Source organism: Convolutriloba macropyga, chromosome 1 (assembly GCF_964194025.1).
Source record: "Convolutriloba macropyga chromosome 1, txConMacr16.3, whole genome shotgun sequence".
Lineage (NCBI taxonomy): Eukaryota > Metazoa > Xenacoelomorpha > Acoela > Convolutidae > Convolutriloba > Convolutriloba macropyga.
The window spans coordinates 9723404-9742977 of NC_134468.1; the positions used below are offsets into that span (position 1 = coordinate 9723404).

At 35.7% G+C, this 19574-nt stretch overlaps 2 protein-coding genes across 2 annotated transcripts in view; one reads left to right on the plus strand and one right to left on the minus strand.

The window, feature by feature from the left end:
- The window catches only part of LOC142334816 (neuropeptide S receptor-like), a 311777-nt gene that overhangs the window by 107523 nt on the left and 184680 nt on the right, over positions 1 to 19574 (plus strand). The gene's annotated exons all lie outside the window — the stretch shown is intronic.
- LOC142334842 (general transcription factor IIF subunit 2-like) overlaps positions 156 to 19574 on the minus strand; it is a 143557-nt gene continuing 124138 nt past the window's right edge. The window contains exons 2-6 of the mRNA XM_075383172.1: positions 14083 to 14227; positions 8429 to 8643; positions 4474 to 4609; positions 3836 to 4067; positions 156 to 629 (exon numbers count right to left, since the gene is read on the minus strand). Coding sequence (XP_075239287.1) covers positions 519 to 629; positions 3836 to 4067; positions 4474 to 4609; positions 8429 to 8643; positions 14083 to 14219 — 831 coding nt within the window. The 5' untranslated portion in view covers positions 14220 to 14227 and the 3' untranslated portion in view covers positions 156 to 518. The remainder of the gene's footprint in view (positions 630 to 3835; positions 4068 to 4473; positions 4610 to 8428; positions 8644 to 14082; positions 14228 to 19574) is intronic.

Genomic DNA, 19574 nt, shown 5'->3' on the forward strand with positions numbered 1-19574 from the left:
AACAAATCAGGTTCTCATCAATCGGCTTTAAGAAATCAAGCTTCTAAATCGGTATTTAATGGCTATGAGCATCTTGAAGATCGTCCATTAGTACTATGTTCACTATATTTACAAAATTCGCGCAATTGGGCTACGATTTTCTAATTAAGAAGAGATAAGAGCAAAAATTAGGTTTTCATCAAAGCTGGATCAAATTTTACAAATCAGTAACACAAAATGCTCTTCTCTTTCCCATTCAATAGACGCCACAATTACCGCACATAACTTATGAGGGTAGCAAGATTTTCCGGGAAAGGGGGGTGAGGGGCTATGATAGGAACGGCTCTGAAATTGAAGTTTGGTAATCAGTAACAAAATGATTAATTCTGTTCTTAACCACCGTCAATAATCCACCTTTACACCTGGCTATCATCCACTCTACGATGTATCGTTAATGATGACACACCATCTGAGTAGGACGATAACAGAAATTTTGCGAAATTGAGACACTCTCTTCAAAAAAGGTTCCTGCATTCGCGCTAAGAAGTGTTCCCATAATGTCTGTACTCTGGCTTCAATTCCCACGTGAAACGGTGAGGAGGATTCCGATTGTAGTCTGCAATTTCGCCCAAAATGTCCTTCAAGTAACCCTGAATAAAAACAATGCTTGTGTGTTAAATACTTCAAAAACAATCAAACGATTAGCAAAACTTAAAATTTGAATGATAGAGGTGTTTCTCATCACACCTAAGCGGCATAACCCCGTAAATACACCAAAAGGTGGCAGTGGTCATAATGGGAACACACCAATTTCAAGATCTGATTGTATGGCTTATTTTTTCGAGCTCGAAAACTATTTAAACTGATATCATGATCATGACTCACAGATTAAGGAAATCAAAAAAATAATTATTTTTTTGATGATAAATTTGAATTAATTGTCCCTGGTTAACTCTAACGTAATTAGCAAAATTTTACATTGCCCGAAATGGTTTAGGTGACTTAGCCGATATCGATCTGTATAATTGCGAACAATTTTGACCAAATTAATTAGCCTGCTTTAATTGAATCGTACTGATCAATTACATATCGATCAAAATTGAGCACAATAGCATAAAAATTTCAAAAGAAAAAATGTAACTAACTGATAATCAACTAAATCGGAATCAATTTCTTTGCAAAAAATGGATTTAACTAAGATTGTAGCTTTAAATCGAAGGAAGAAATTAGAGAGAGAACTTACTAAAGCACATCGGTATCACATTTGATCATACTAGCTGAATTATATTCTAAAATAATTCTATATATATTCTAAACTAATCCACATCTTATACCACAATTGCTAAAACGGAGAAGATAATTTAACAGCAAATATGAAAAAAAACTGATGCTAGAAAGCGCTTTTCACCGTGATTATAATTTCAAGCAAGATGTTCACATGTATGAGTCAAAACTTCAATATTAAATTCAATGTGCCATAATATAAAGCCAAATAAAATATCGCCGATACTGATATCTATTATCAGCGCCATTCAAACTAACATACATTAATTCGACTTTAATACCGACCGCACGTGCAGTATGAAGTTTATATTAAAAACATTCACCACAAAAACAATGACGCTTCAGATTGGTAGCAAAAAAAAATTATCATTAGAAAAAGTCAGACATCAAACGACAAATCAACAGATTGATATATTTTGAGCAAAGGACACTCCAAGTGGGGAAACATAGCCAACATAGTGCAATAAAATATCCTCCATTAAAGTCTATCGGGGTTTAAAAAGATACAGCCTTTCTATTTAAAGTAACAGAAGTTCTGTTAATGTGCAGTTTGGTTAGATAATATAAATATACAGATTCAATTTCTAACCTCTTAAAAGCTGATGATAAGTTAAACACTAATGCCAATCTGAATTTATTTCAATAAACTCTTAACTTACAACAATATGTCTTGACCGGTGTTTATCCTGCATTTTTATGTTGCCGTTTTTGACGTGACTTAATTCAATACATTGTGCCATCTATTGCATATACTCTCGACTCCATGCAATTGAAACAGTGAGTGAAGTCATTAAGAAGTCAAACATGAAAAATAACTAACGAACGTCGGAAGAATTGCTCCCGAACTGGCAGTTTGAATCTATTGCAGCCTGCAAGGGGGGTAACTAAATTCAATTAGTGGGCTTCAATTGACCTCATTAGAGGTTATTGTATACTACTATATACACGAATCAAATTTAAGTTAAAAGTATACTAATTTTGGTGCAATTTTAATTTGATTTTACTAGCGAACTGCCGCTACTTGAGTTCAGCTGCTGACACATGCGAATGAGAGAAAAATTTAGATCACGCAAATTGAAAAAGCCAAGGGCGCAAAAAACAGCCGATAAGTCAAATTGGACAAGCAAAAATAAGATCTACTCTGATTCGCGCCCCCCCCCCCCCCCAGTGTTTTTTACGCCCCCAGTAACAAATTATATGTTATATAGCACGTTACTATGTAAAAAATAGCACTTGCGCCTGGGGGCGCACAAAATATAATCCCGCTAAGCTGGGGGGGGGGGGGAGGGGGTCAAAAAAGAATAGATCCCAAAATTATGCATAAAATATCAAAAAGATAAAGGCAACCAAAATATCAGTTACACAAAATTCAAGTCATAAACTTGCTTAAAACAAAACCTGTATAATACCAATTCTCCTCGAGTCGTAAAAAGACCGACACGTTTACAATGATTGCTTAAAACTTCGTTGGAGAGCAATTCAAAATAAGACGTAAAACCGTTCGTTAATCTTGAGATATGCAAACAAAAATGAACAAATTTTGGAGACATTGTAGAAATACATTACAGATCTTAAAATAGGTCACAGCAAAATATCTAGGAACTTTTTAATTTCAATTTTTTATTTGGCGGAAAATAAGCTGAGACAAACAACCGGCAGTGCGTGTAGTCATTACAAAAAAAATTCATTTAGGTTGCTGGTTACTTTCGCAACCAAAACAACGCCAAAATGACATCATACGAAATAAAAATAAAAAGACAGAAAAAAAATGTTAACAAATTTCCCTCAAACACATTGAGGTCCAGAAAGTTAGAACTTTTTAGCACAGGCAAAAATTGATGTTCAAATACTGATAGAAAGAAATCCAAAAAATACGTAAAACCACAACAGAGATATTTGATCTTTTATAGGCTTCAACGATAAAATATAGGACAAGATGTTCCAACATAGGGAAAATTTTCTGAAGCTCAAATTCTTGAAAAAAAGAACATATCGATAAACATTGCACAAAAAACTATTAATCAACATAAAGCGATATCGTCTATTATCACTGGCAAAATATAGATTCGGATAAACAGGCTAAAAGACTGAAAATTCTTTGAAAAATCATAAATCTCAACCCATAAGCAGAGACAGAAAGCAATATGCTAAAATTCTAGCACAATTTGCTAAAAAAAACACTTCAACCTGTCTCCACCCGCTTATACTGGTCAAACCAAAGGAAAATAATAACTATTGAACTTGAGAAGTACTAAGGGAGATTAAACTCTTAAAAATGATAAAATAAACAAAACAGGCAACAATTAATGAAAACTTTAAATAAGCCTGACCATAAACTTGCCCATATAAGAAAAACAATACCATCTAAGAAAACCGAGTGAAACCATCAATAACCAATGTCAAAAAGTAGTTCAATTAACGAAATTGTCCAAAAACTGACACCTATAACAGCACCATAATAATGAATATACGAGCCATGTACATCTGTAAATCATTCATTTTTTACAAATTTGGAATGCTATTCATTAATTTTGTAAAATTGGTATTAAGATGCTGAGGTAAAAAAACTAACGATAGGCTGTCCCGTCTTTCTCTGTAGATCCTGAATGTTGTAATACTGATGCAGTTCGAATGCCTTGAAGATCTTATCTTTCACAACTTCAGCGTCGTCGCGCACCTTCAGCTGCTGACCCTTGTTCGATCCCACCACATTGTGTACCCCGTGTGACCTTGGCCTGTAGTTGTTCACTTCCGAAGTCAATTTGGTCAATTTAGTCGGAATGTTCTGATGTTTGAACTCTTGTCTAAAATAAAGGTCAAATTGGTCATCTCGAAGAACGGAAATATCCCTAAGAAAACGAGACAATCAATTAATGTTCACCTTTATAATGGAATGTATAAATTGATTTGTCTGACGTCACATTTTTGGGATCCCAATGCACGCCCAAACCGACAAGTAATTGCGCAACATTAAAATGTTTGCGCACCATAATTGCGCTGTATATTATAACGCAATATTGGTTTGATCACCTGTTGTTTTAATTTATTTGGGCAAATTGAAAGGGAAAATCGGTCTGACCTCGGTATTTGTCCACGTTGTTTGTTATTTTTATTTATAAATATACAGCAACAAAATTAATTCTTTCTTCCTTTTCGCATTTGACGTTTCAAGTCTGAAAAAAATTGTGTACATGCACCAATTTAACTCACGCTTTGAGCTTGAGATAGGACAGACTCTTCGGTGGTTTCATTTCGCCTCTCGTTTTGATACAACCTTCGAACCTGATACTGCCCATAACAGGCTCCTGCTTCTGTTGTGTCACACCTCCATTAGTGGAATCCGTCTCTGAACATTCACATGCAACTTCAGAACTGTTAAGTCCCACAGTAAGAACATGACCATCGTAAACGGATAATTATACACCCTTACAATGGTAAATATTAAATGTAATGACTAATCTCATCACATTACAGACCGCGTTATCAAAATAATTTGGTTCACGTGGGGGTAGGGGCATATTTATGATTTCATGCAACACGATGTGCAAGCCAGTGCAACTTTCACAAGTTTTTTAGCCTGAAATTGATTAAAGAACCCCAAAATTTTTCACTCGTCTATTCGAACGAACATGATAAAATTGCTGTAAAATAAAGAGACGGAAAAACTACTTGACTTTGTTTCCAAGAAAAACATTTTTAATTATACCCATAGTCGAGCCAGGGTGAGATGTAGCTAGACGAATGATTATATTTCACCAATTTAAGAAATTGGAATATGGGCTACAAAAAAAAATTGCAAGATGTTGGGTTATTACCCGCTTATTGCATTGGAAGATTCTTACATGTTTGTTCCGGTCGAGCTGTGCTGTAATTCGACTGTTTGCTTCACCTGGAAATTATTCCTTATCACACAATCAATTTTAAGCAAAAATTTCTTAGATATAATTGCGTAAGTTTTAAACAAGTGTTAAAGAATATTACATGTAAAAATTGAATTCAGTCAGCTAGAAGCTACATTTAAACTGCATTAAAAATTGAGTAATATATTATATTTTCAGGAATTATTATTGCAGCTTCCAATTAAAAGTATTTAAAACAAATTCTACAGTTCTGCCACCTTCAATTATATGCTGCATTTACTTCTATACAACAAATCTAAGCTCAAAAAACAGTTCTCTCTATAATTATTCTGCATTCAAAATTGCGCAAAAATATAAATACGGCTATCTTGGTTTTAAATCCTTGCCATATTCAGATAAAAAATGATGAACAGCATCGTTCTTGTCAATTTCTTATCCGGCTCAGTCGTGTTCAGATGATTTCCATATTTGCAAGCTGAATGGTTATTTCATAAACCTTTGCAAAAATGATATATTTCAAGGCACCCATTCGAGAATATTCACCGTTTAGATCTCGTAAATGATGCATCGTATACAAGTTAAAGACTAACTACATGTTCTCATATGATGAGTTTGAATTTACACAAAAAACCCTGTCATGTAATATCCTTGGATACGAATTCTACCTAATTATTATCTTCCATTCTGTACAAACTCTGGTACCAACACCCTAGCTAATAGTTGATCCAACAAAATGTATATTTTCTCAACTTAATAAAAATATATTTAAACGGTTATGGATAGTCCCAACTCCATTAGACAATACAAACCATTATTAGTTCAAAAATGTGCATCAAAATTTTTGTTCAAGTTTTGGAAACCCAAAAATTCATCACGGTTCGGAAACAAAAACAATTCCAAAACCCAAATCAATTGCCAAACCTTTATAAAACCAATAGATATAGATCATTACTGACAACGCTACTTGACGCCCCGTGAAAATATTATTTCTGAACACCAAGCTTTTTTACAATATTCGATTCCTACAAATTAATCACTTGATTTGATTGGATGTCGTCCCAAGACATGTGTGAATAAAGAGTTCCTTTCTCCGGCTGATGGAAAGATGATTTACTAACTTGATCACTTTAAAGGCGACGGAACCATAATACATAAGAGCAAAACAAATTTGTCAACGCCAAAGTGCATATAAATTCGAACAATCACTTAATCCAAAAAATGTCTCAAAATTTTAATGAACGAACAGTTGTTTAACACTTGCTTACATCAAGTAATTTACTAATAAACTTTTCATCTATCGGTTTTGTTAATCTTATGTTTATTTAAATTTGGCAGGAAATCATCATTAGCGGTTTGCTTAGGCCAACAGACATCAAAAACTATAACTGTTTGATCTAATGTCTAAAATGAGATTCCTTAAACTACACCGCGGCAATTTTGCGCTGCATTGAACAAATCTTAGTGGTGCGTACCACTTAGGCTACGGTGATTAATTTCATTAAAATCTTTTGCTATTATTTAGTCTACTATGATACTACTATCCGTTAAAAAAAGGTTAAAGGAATTAAAAACACAGAATTTCATTGTTAATATCATATTAAACAATAAAAAAGTGTCATTAAGTCGCAAGGAAGTGTATAAAGTCATTTTTAAGTCAATTAATTCGATCAATTTTGAACACCAATAAGTATTAAATATTGTTATACATTTTCATTCGAATTTATCAAAACGGAATTATATCCAAACGTATTAGAAGACCAAAGCATACAATCATAAAGAAAATTAAAATCAAAATACAAGTGACGTGACGACTGTACCTTTAAAACTTTTTTATTCCTATCATCACGGTCTAATACTATGCATCCCAAGCCATAATCTATTTCGAACAAAAATTTCATGACGTTGGCAGAACCTGCACAAATCGGAAATTTTCTAACACCAATTATCTCGGAAGCACTGGTGTATCATATAATTCGAATTTAAAAAAATTACGAATAACAAAAATTACTATAAAACATATTCGCCGTAAAAACAAAGATCTCTGAGCTAATCTGTTCGAAAATTGTTTAACAGTTCTAGCTCTTAGTATTTGCTATTAAAAATGATCATGTAACGTGAGTGCCGTAATTAGCACCCACTCACAGTTACAAACATAAACAGGCTAACGTTATATGAATTCCTCTCGAACGACAGACGGGGATAATTTAATTTAGAGGGGGCGTAGCTTAGAAATGTTTTATGTGTGCAAAAATAAAGACACACACACACACACCCACACCCTCCCCCCACACACACACACGCACACACACACACACGCACACACACACACACACACACACACACACAAGCAAACACACACACATACATACACACATACATACATACTTACATACACACACACACACACACACACACACGCACGCGCACACACACACACACACACACAAACACAAACACACACACACACACATTTACCATAATGCTTCGAACTTCGTTCGAGAGCAATTAATCAGTGGTAACCATTCAATTCATCGACAAACATCTTTCAACAAAGAATTTCAGTCAGAAATATGCTTAAAAAATTGAAAATGTTAGATATACAAAAAGCAGAACAACTCGATTATTATTACTTCAGTCTACACTAACGTTCTAGACGACTGAAAACTGAAATTACCAAAAAAAAGTTTGCATGTGAACAAAAAAATTGCACGCTTAGCGCAATTTTCTTACATCTATATTTGTCGATCTTTTTCAAAAGAAGGTATGGAAAAAAACTACTCTTCTCTCCGATCTTCGAAATTGTTCACCAAAACAACTTTTTCAAACTTTAAGTACCCCATAGTTTTTTTGCTCACTCATCAAACAAATAGCCAGAAGACTCCAGCATCGACTCAGTACAAATTCACTTAAACCAAGCCAATTACTCAGAAGAGAAAACAACTTAGACACTATATTATACTAATCATTTTGAAACAAAAGGATGAAAAACAGCCAGCACATCAAACTCTCATGACCTTTTCCTAAAAATTCTTCAAAAGTTGCTGAACGAGTAAGTCTTTGCACTTCGCTAAAAACAAAAACAAGAGTAGCAGTGTTTCTCCTTTAACCCTTTCCATTTTACCCCCAACGCACTTGCTACTTTTGATACGTCTTCATGTGTATAGATTATGATAACGCAACCTCTTGGTAGGCCACGCAAAGCATTTTTGACCACGCCACAAAAAAACGAGTATTAGTTTCTCACATAATCTTATTTATCAAAGTAGTGGTATGTTACTTTGAAAGGGGGATCCTAGTCGTCTTACCCATTGCCGTGTTTGCCCCATTACTAGCTGGATCAGTTTCTGAGAAGACAGAGAGAGTCAAACGGTCCACCTGCACTGGATCTATTGTGTACTTCTCAGCAACACAGATTGGAGCCTGAGAGACAGATACACCGGTGGGGTTGTTCACAGCTGTTTTCCCATTCAGCACAGACAGGGAGGGCTCAAACGTCATCGTAGGTTTCTTCCCCGGCTGCCTTAAATATAATACATTAGTATGTGATATTGATACATGCTGAATTATTACATTAAAAATTACGTTCCAGACGTAAATGTGCTTTTCTATCCGTTAATATAGTCCAATATAGATAGCATTGAATACACTAGATAGCTGAGTGTATTCAATCATATAGCCAACACTCTCTAATATTTCAAGAGCCCAATAATACTGTCAAAGACGATGGAAAATGAAAAGGGGCACCGATATTTAGGCTTCTAAACAAAGCACATTAGACTACCGTTTTTCTCTGTATAGCCTACAGGACCCGTTTCAATCCATTTCAACAACTCAACATGTTGAAACAGAGAAGTCTGATATACGCATGCTAGAATTCGGGATGCAAAAACAAAGACTCTTGAAAAAAGTTACTAGTCCGACAAATATTACAAAAAAACACGGTACATTTTTTGTTTGCATATCTATGTGCCAACAATCTCGTGCACACTGTGGGCCAACTATCGACTATTTCTCAATTGCTCGCAATTCCGTTACACAACAAGGATTATTCTGTTACCTTAATTGGGAATAGTTGCTCGAACGTAGCGCAAGGCAGACGAATAGAAATCCGATTTGAAATGCGCTCTCCTTCGTATAAAGGCTGTAAAACCGATTTCGTTTATTACCTAATACGAGTAATTATAATTTTTAAAAAATTTTCTCCAGGATTATTTCAGCAAATTCAGACCCGGAGATCGTCTTTATACCAGTTTGACCCCCCCCCCCCCACCACTTGGCGAACATAGCCTAATTGCTAGCCTAATTGTTGTGATAAACTTATTAAATAGTATTAGAGATGAGCCAGCGAGGCATGGGAGACCTGATGGAAAAGTTGCATGAGAGTGAGGGTCTCGACGAACCATCTAGAGAAATTTTGAAATTTCTAATTACAGAAAATGCCGCGAAAAATGCACGAATTGCGCAATTAGAATCAGAGGTGACGCAAATTAAAATCAAAATGAATCAACTTGAGAGATATCAATCCAAAGATTGTTTAATATTTCGAAATCTGCCATTTAGTACACGTGGTACTTATCTATCAGATGTTATTTGCCTAATCCAGAACGTTCTGAATGCGAACATTGAACCGAATGACATTAAAGCTTGCCATCCACTGGGTAGAGGATCGCCGTTCAATCCACCCCCAATAATCGCAAAATTCTTGTATTTTGAGCAAAAGGAGAGAATATGGACAAGGAAGGGTTTGCTCCGAAATTTTCAAAATCCAAATAATGGAAAACCATTGTGTATCCACGAAAGGTTGAGCAAATACGATCTGGCATTGAAAGAGGACGCTGAAGCCAAACAATTGAAAGTGACAACTAAGAACTCGGCACCACTTGTTCAAATCCAGTCCGAAGGGATGATTCGTTATCTTGAACTTAATTCGACCAAAGATATTGGTGAGTTACAGCGGATTGCCAAGAAAATGGATCAAGTATTGAACAGATTTTCAATGAATGCCCACTCAAGTCAAAGACAAGCAAGCCGTACGGATACGAATTCAATGCAAATAAATGCAAACAATTTCAACACGCCAGTTCCAAAGTTATCAAAACCACCAAATTTCACGCCTGGAACACCATTGTCAACTAAGATGCCTTCTCTCAAACGTGTGCGCGAATCCGTTGAAGAAAATGAGTATAGAAATCTTCTGGAGGAGCTTGAAAGTAGGAGAGCAAATAAAGACGAGTTGCTGGACTCTGTTATGGGTCTCATAAGTGATTCACCTAATGCCAAAGAGACTTTCCTGGATAGTATTGAGGAGCAGCCGTTTCGGATTGAAGAGGACAGTGAAGACTATGTCACCTAAAAATTCAGCCAATGGTTCAATCAAACCTACCAAAAATGTATCTGCATCAAATTCCTGTAAAATTTTACATTTAAACACCAGATCCATTAAAAAACATTATGAAGAATTAGAGGCACTGATTTCTTGTTTTCAGTCTCCACCTTCCAAAATTTGTTTAACAGAATCTTGGCTAACAAATATAGATGATCCAAACTTATTCAAAGTAACTAACTATAATACTTGCTTGTCAAAATCAAGGGTTGGCAGGGGTGGTGGTATTATGATCCAAAATAAGAGACGAAGTAAGCTTGATTGAAGAGCTGAATTGTGATTTAGATGAAAGTCTTTTAGCTCATTTAAAAATTGGAGATTTGAAGATCGCTTTGTTAGTAGTGTATAACCCTCCAAGAGCAAACAAGCAAAATTTTATCTTTGAACTAGATAATACATTAGAAAACCTTAGCGATAGTTATAGACAGAATAATAGAGACAGAATAATATAGACAGAATAATTGTCTGTGCAGAATTCAACATAAACGTACTAGATACTAATCGATTGACGTCAACATATCTATCAACATTAAGATCAAACGGTTTTGAACTAAGTTTTCTTGAACCAACCCGCGTCAGCCAAAATACTGAAACTTGTTTGGATCATTTTTTCGTGAAAAACTTAAAGATTCAAAAAGCTTTTGTAATGGAGAATCAAAGTGATTGTGATCATCTCCCAACAGTGCTGCAAATTGAAACCAATAACGGAATTAGTTTCTCGCAAACTCGCTTTCGTGATACCAGTTTTTTAAAATCCCCTAAGAAAATGGCTCTTTTTATTGAAACTCTTTCTGAGTCACTAGCCACAATAAAATACCAAAGAAGTAGACGATGTTGACAATGCTTTTCAGAAGTTTGAAATTGCATTTAATCAAGAATTTGAAGTGTTTGCTCCTTATCGCTTTCCTAATGGAAATAGGACTGGAAAGCCAATTTGGTTTGATTAAACATTGAAAAATTTGATTTGCAAAAGAAATCAGTTGCACAAGTCGTGGAAAAAGGACAAAAAGATCCACAGAAAATTAGACAAATTTAACGGGCTACGTACGAAAGTAGAGAAAATCAAAACAAAAAAGAAACATTACTATGAACAAATATTTTTAAAATGAATCGGAGACTCAAAGCAAGTTTACAAATTTATAAATGAGCTCAAGGGCGTTACTTCTAAAAACACTAACATTCCTTCGTTGTCGAAAAATGGTAAAAGAGTTGAAGATCACTTAGCAGTTGCAAATGAGCTGAACAATTTTTCGTAAATATAGGGCCAAATCTCAAAGATGCAATTCCAAAAGAGGTCTGTCAGACCCCAGGTTAATAGTTCACAGAGTATGTGGCTTTCTTTATCAAACTAATTGCGACGAAATCATTGAAGTCATTAACGACCTAAAAGAGAAATCATCTTCAGGAATTGACGATATCAGTACTGTTTTGATTAAGGCAACAAAATCCCTTACATGCAAGCATCTTGTTTATCTTATAAATACCTCTTTTAAATTTGGTAAATTCCCAAGTTTATTAAAACGAGCAAAATTGTGCCACTGCATAAGGCGGGAGCAAAAGACGATGTGAACAACTACAGACCAATTTCACTGCTCATCGTATGGACTAAGATATTTGAACGTATCATGTATAATCGAATTTATACATACTTCGAAACATTCGATTTATTTAACGCTAATCAGTTCGGTTTTCGAAAAAAATATACAACAATTGATGCCATTGCAAAGTTGACCGAAACAATTCGAAAAAACAGCAATTTGGAAGTTATTACCTTTTTTGTTGACTTAAAAAAGCCTTTGATACGATTGACTACGAAATATTGTTAATAAAACTTGAATTATATGGCATAAGAGGCGTTTGCCTTAATTGGATTAAAGATTTTTTATCACAAAGACATCAATGTGTTTCGGTCAATAATTGTAACTCCTATTGGAGGAAATTAAATTGTGGAATTCCACAAGGCTCAATTCTTGGCCCACTGTTTTTCTTGATTTACATAAATGACCTTCCAGACGTATGCCAATTCTGCAAAATTGTTCTCTTTGCAGACGATACAAACCTCATAGCAGGAAATATTGATTTTGATTCAAAGACTTAGTTAATACAGAGAAACGGCTCAATGCGAATAGAATGTCACTAAACGCTAAGAAAAGTTGTCAAATGAGTATTAAAATAGATAACAGTGCCTCTAATTCCAATAGGCTTTGTGATTTTAAATTGAATTCTGTTAGTTTACCTGAATCATAAAGCTGCAAATACCTTGGAAAACATATAGATAAAAAACTTAAGTTCACAACGCACATTGATGAGGTAAAAAAGAAACTGTCTGTTCAATGCGGAATTGTGTCAAAGTTAAGGCATTATATTTCAAAAAGTGTTTTATTGCAATACTATTCATCAAATATTAAACCAATAATTCAGTACGGCATTTTGGTATATGTTTGTGTTAATTACAGCACCCTTGAACCCCTAGTTTTGTTGCAAAAGAAAATTCTTAGACTAATTTTGTTCCTGAGGTACACAGAAAATGTCGCCCATCTTTTTGAGAAATTTAAAATCTTAACTGCTCACGAATTGCATGTATACGAGTTATTAAAATTTGTGATAAAATCAGTGAATAAAATGCATACTGACACATATCTCAATGATTTGTTTTCCTGTGAATTGCGATCAACCCATTTGACAAGAAGGTCAATGAAATGGTTGTTAAAAATACCAAGATGTAAACGAAAACGAACAGAATTCAGTGAGATTTAGAGGCGCCAAGCTGTTTAATCTTTTAATGGAAAGCAATGTTCTACCACCGAATTTTGATCAGCTTTCTGGTTTCTCCTATGTTAATTTGGTGCACAAAATTAGGGATAACTTCATTTTATCAAACATTCAGTTAACAAAAACTGTCTTCTCTTAATCAATTTCCCATATTCACATTTTGAATTTTTTTAATGGAAAAAAACCATCACATAACGCTTTACCGTGCTGTGGCCGGGGTCTCCTAAAGGGGTTAAAAATTTGGTCAGAAGTTGAAAATTCCTTTAACTTTGTCGAGAATATTGGCTTTTAACTTGTGGTTCTCTGCAATTTTTTTGGTTTTATTTTTATTTTTTGAATTTTTACATCTCTTGACAGGGCAATGTCCAGTGATCCTATTGGGTCCGTTAATTGCCCTCTCTGAGTGTTTTGCAATTTTCTGTGTGGCCCAATGTTAACTTGAAGCTTTCTGATGTTATGTAAAATTATAATTTTGATGTTCATTTATACTCAGAGGAATAAACACACTCACTCACTCACTCACTCACTCACTCACTCACTCACTCACTCACTCACTCACACTCACTCACTCTCTCTCTCTCTCTCTCTCTCTCTCTCTCTCTCTCTCTCTCTCTCTCTCGCTCTCGCTCTCTCTCTCAACATGCCACATATTTACAAAATGATAAAAAAAACAGCACCATATAAATCAGGTGGTCTATATGTGATAACTGAGGGACCCATACATACTGGGCGGGGGGGGGGGGGTTGCAAAAACGGTACGAAGAATATCGGTGAGCTTTAAAATGAAACCCGAAAAATAGTGACCTTGTGACTGAAAGTGTTCCCACAGATGCAGTCCTGGAACTCTTCATCAAAGCATTCTCCAGATTTTTAGGCACTTTTATCAGCCAGAGAGACTTTCCAATAGAGGAGATATCTACATTTGTTTTCGAGTCCGTCATGATTTTCTGAAAAGACAGGGGCACAACTATGAAGACTATCTTTTTAAATCAGAGCTGGGTCTTTCCCATTCAAACCTTCCCCATTTTGTTATATTTACGGTAATGGGAGCTAAAGGTTAGATGCCCATTAAGATGGTGGGGCTGCAACAACGGGGAAGGCCCGAAAATTTCAGTTGCAACGCACAGATATCTTAATTAAACAACCCGTCAGGAAAAGAAGTATCTCGTCAGCCAAATACAAGCTTATTGGCTCAAATTGTACTCTATGCTCTTTACACCCATCCCTCACCTCCTCTCCTCTCCTCCTCCCCCCCCCCCCGCGCACACACATACGTACATTTCTACAAAAAAATACGCCGTACAAACAATTCATCAATACATAACTTATAATCGGGGGTCATAAAGGGTACCGGGGGTGGGATCTCCATTTGGTGACTACTTCCACTAAACTAGTTATAACTCCGACAAAAGACTTATCATGAGAAGTATATTATAATAGGGTACAAAATTGAATGCACAAAACGATAAAGCTTTAAAGAAATAAAATAGCACTAAATTACTAAAATATTTGAAAACGACAAATTTAGACGACTTCATAATGTGCACTAAATATAATTAAACACTGAAAAGCCATAAAAAGGCAAGTCTCTTCAAAGCTTGCATTGAAGATGATCAGGCATAATTTTGAAGTGACTTAAAAAGTCACGCAACCAGGACCACAGCGCGCCTTGTTTAGGATCTCCTTCAAAATGCTCATACTAAGAACAAGGACAATGAAAATGAAAAGTTAACATGTTCGATTATGTAACCTAACATGATTTTTGTTTATTTCCTAGAAAATGCCAAAAATTTCTTTCATCATAACTGGTTTTGATTGGAGTTAGAAAATGTCACCTCTAGGAACTAAAATTCGCGAACCAACCATTATTGAAAATTTTCATGAAATACGGTTCTTTTCTACCACTATACCACATAGAAACGTCACCCAACACGAGAAGAAGAAACAGAGAAAAGCAAGACAGGGTGAGATCAAGTAGTTCTTAATGCATTTTGATCTTTTCAAATGTTTTTGAAGTTTTGCGAAACATTGATGTGGACGGTTCAAGTCAAAGATTGATTTATATACTTTTAATTGTTCTTTCATCAAACGGTGGATCGGTTTTGAAGTATCCTAAGGCAGGCAAATGATATTGACATCCTTGAACTCAAGCAGACAAGAAAATGGTGACGCCGAAGCCCCGTCACAATTGTTGCATGACCTCGAACGGACCAAAACTCAACAATCACAGCCTCATAAAGTACACCTACCACATAGGCCGCACCATGAGGCGATTGCAGCTCCGTGTCGACAATCGAAGGACCTATCAGATGCCGCAAGATGATGGGGAATTGAAAATTCGGTAGTAGATTTTTGAGTTCGGTAGTACCTCTCAATTCGGGCTACATGTGAAATTACCGAGGTATTGGAACAGGACGGGTTTTCAAAACGTGTCAATTCTGCTTATGGGTTCGAGAAAACTACAGAAGGTCTGCCTTGAAGACTGGGGCAGCTCAGAAAATTAAAGGCAACTGGATATTGATAGTCATTGCAAGCCTTGTCCAACGAGAGCGGGCAGACTGGTTTGCTCTTTATTGATCCAATTTTGAGGTGGCGACAAAAACTGGATTCTTAGTAGCACAAGACCTGTCTACCGAGAGCAGACTTTCCGGATTGTAGCTTTGTTAAACATTTGATTTAATTTTAGCTCTTTCGGTTTTGTTTAAAGTAGTTGACTTATTTATGCTTTTAAACATGCTTTGACCAGAAAATATCAAGCAAAATGTATTCTTTTAAGCACAGACCCGAAAGTAATAAGTAGGTTTATTATAAACAGGCAGCCAATCCGATAATTCCGCTTAGATGTTTATACGTCATCGCGGCGACAAAAATTGAAACAATATTTGCTGGGGTCAAAATGCGGACTATGTTTAAAAGCCATCCATTTGCCAGAGTTAATGGCGGAAAAAATGTTTGTGAGCGTGCCGTGTAAACATGTGAATTATGAAACAGAAACCCTTGTATTTATTTCTTTCCTTAATTGTAAAAACTGAATAATTTTGGTCGTTTAAAATTTTCAGCTTGTTTGTGTGCTTAGTATTTTCGTTATGGTGCAGATCTGTGCAGCCTTGAAAATGAGCACGCTGAAGAAATTGGTTACCACGAAGCCCGCTAATCAAAGCGTCCGAACGGTCTGAAACTTTGAACAATATTAGCCTCACAAAGCACGTCTAACATACAGACTGAATTATGAGGTGGTTGCAACTTCGTATTAGAATTAAACGACCTTCTATCAGATGCTGCGAGAGGGTAATTTGGAGTTCAAAGAACTTCGAATTCGACAGTACCTCTCAATTCGGGCTACTTGTGAAACATACCCAAGATTATTGAACAGGACAGGTCTGCTGAGGGGTTACAGAAAACTACAGAAGGTCTGCCGTGAAGACTGAGGCAGCTCAGAAAAACAAAGACAGCTGCAATTTGAGTCATTGCAAACCCTGTCCAGCAAGTGCGGGAAAATTGGTTTGCTGACTATTAACTTAACTACAGAGGCGAAGACAAAAACTGAATTTTTAGTCGCACAAGACCTGTCTACTGCAATCAGACTTTCCGTCTTATAGCTTTGTTAAACATTTGATTTATTTTTAGTTCTTTCGGTTTAGTTTGTAGTTTTCTTACTTATGCTTTTAAACATGCTTTGACCAGAAAATATCAAGCAAAATGTCAGCTTTTAAGCACAGAACCTTAAGTATCAAATAAATTTAATATAAACAGGCAGCCAATCCGATAATTCCGCTTAGATGTCTATACGTCATCGCCGCGTCGAAAATTGAAGCAAGATTTGCTGGGGTCAAAATGCGGACAATGTTTAAAAGCCATCCATTTTCAAGAGTTAATGATGGAAATTATAATTGTGAGCGTGCCTTGTGGAATTGTGAATCATGAGACAGAAATGCTTGTAATTTATTTCTTTCCTTAATTATCAAAATTGAATAATTTAGGTCGCATAATGTTTTCAGCTTGTTTGTGTGCTTAGTAGTCTCGTTATGGAGGCAATCACACAAGCACCAAAAACATTTTAATTTGATAATTTTTGAAAATCTCAGGAGTAATCCTTACGGCCAAGAAGCGCTTGACGATAAAAGCTGCGCAAAGGTGATAGAGGCGCTAACAAAAAAGCATAGTGACATAAAATTCATGGTAATGGACGCTCAGTGGAGGAAATGTCTGAAGTTAGCTCAAAATAAAGAAATCGGTTATTTCAATAGCATCAACCACATGACAAATTCTATTACTGATGTTAAAATAAGCATGAGCGCAAAATTTACACGAATTATGGACGTAGGGAGTCAAATCTGAGTGTTTAACACAACCGTCAAATCGTTTGCTTTAATGTTGGTATTCCGATGAAGGCAAAATAAGGTCAGTAAAAATATATCTTAAAAATTTATAAGAAATGAGGTGTCTCTATAATTAGAACAATTTAATTGTCGGGTAGGTTCTGAAAACTGGGCAAAAATTGATGTGCTGATTGGGTGCCTAGTATCACCCTATCGCCAAAGTATTCGTCTGCTTAGTTTTATGGGTGGGAGGACGCAACCGAGTAAAGTTTGACCATAATTTGTTGACATCAAAACTTTTTCTGCCTTTTTTTAATCATGAAAAGATGTCTCACGTAAATGTTGCTGAAGGAATCTCATAAATGTTAATTGAATAAAAGCTTGCGTTAAATAAAACTTTTTTAATCAATTTTTTTCAAGCAAATTTATGGTTTAAAAAAATTGAGGCAGGCAGATCTGTGTAGCTTTGAAAATGAGCACGCTGAAGAAATTAGCGACAACGAAGCCCCGTTGTTGCGTCGCCTCTAACGGTCTGAAACTTTAATCAAAAAATCTTCATAATGCACGTCTACGTTACAGGCGGAAATATGAAGCGATTGCAGCATTGTGTGGAGAATCAAGCGACCTTCTATCAGATGCTGCGAGAAGGTAATTTGAAGTTTACAGTACCTCGAGTTCGCCAATTCTGCGAGTTCGACAGTACCTCTCAATTCGGGCTTCATGTGAGATGTACCCGAGGTTATTAACATGACGGGGTTCCACAACTCATCAAGTCTGCTGACGGGATAAAAAAACAAAGCTTGTTATTGAGTGTGAGGCAGCTCAGGAAATTAAGCGCGGCTGAGTCATTGCAAACCCTGTTCAGCGACTGCGGGCAATCTGGTTTCCTGACTATTGAAAACATTGACGATCTGACCAGATTAACTATGTTTTTAATCGTACAGCCCTGTCTATCGAGTGCAGACTTTGTGTCTTGTAGACTAAAATACAAATTTATCTTATCATTTGTTTCGTTGAATTTTATGTGCAATTGCTTTTGAAAGAAAAACCGAGCAAACTCCAAGTTTTGAACCGCCAACCATTCGCAACCATTTTGTTTTAAAACACGCAGCCAACTCGATATTTATACTTAGATGCCTAAAGTTGATGTCATAAGCGCGTCTCACATTAAAAAGATTACGAGTTATGCTGGTGTGGAAAAGCCGGCTATAAATGTCTGAAAGACATTCATTTGGAACAGTGGGTATTGGATGTCAAGTTTTTGAGTGTGCCTGTTGCTCCAGTGAATCATGAGGCCAAAAGCCTTTTGTTATTTCTTTTTCTTTTATATGAAAATATTAAAAATGTTAAAAGCTCAGTTTTTTGTTTGTTTAGTAATCTTGTTTTGGAGGCAGTCACGTACGCACCAGACGCTATTTTAATTTGTGATAGTTTGAAAATTGCTGAAGTACCAAAACGGCCATCAATCGCAGGATGGTGAAAGTTACGCAAAGGTTATAGAGGGGATCCTATTCACACTTTAGAAGTAAACTTTTGAAAAAATAGTAGCTTTGAGGCATTAAATTCTACTTTTGAAGTGAGAGATAAACTTTTGACATAAATTTCACGTCCAGTATTTCAACTACAGTTTTCACTGTATCTCGGCACGTCTGCCTAATAAATTAGGAAACCACTGCTCAGAAAGTAATGTTCTCATAAAACTCAGGAAGCGATAGATTTTCAGTAAAACAATAGTAGCTAAAGTAACAGTGGTAGAGCAGAAATAGAGTTCTAAAGTTCCCGGATTTTGTATAATTTTGCATTGTGTATGAAAATCCAATAAATAAAAGATCTCAAGCTCTTTCTATATATCTTACAACGCTCAACCTTATATATTGCTAGCATTTTCAAAGATATTTTTTAGAATCAGTATCTTTTAATTACGCTTGTTACGCTTCACTCAACTTTTGTCACATTTGTCTCATCTCAAAATAATTT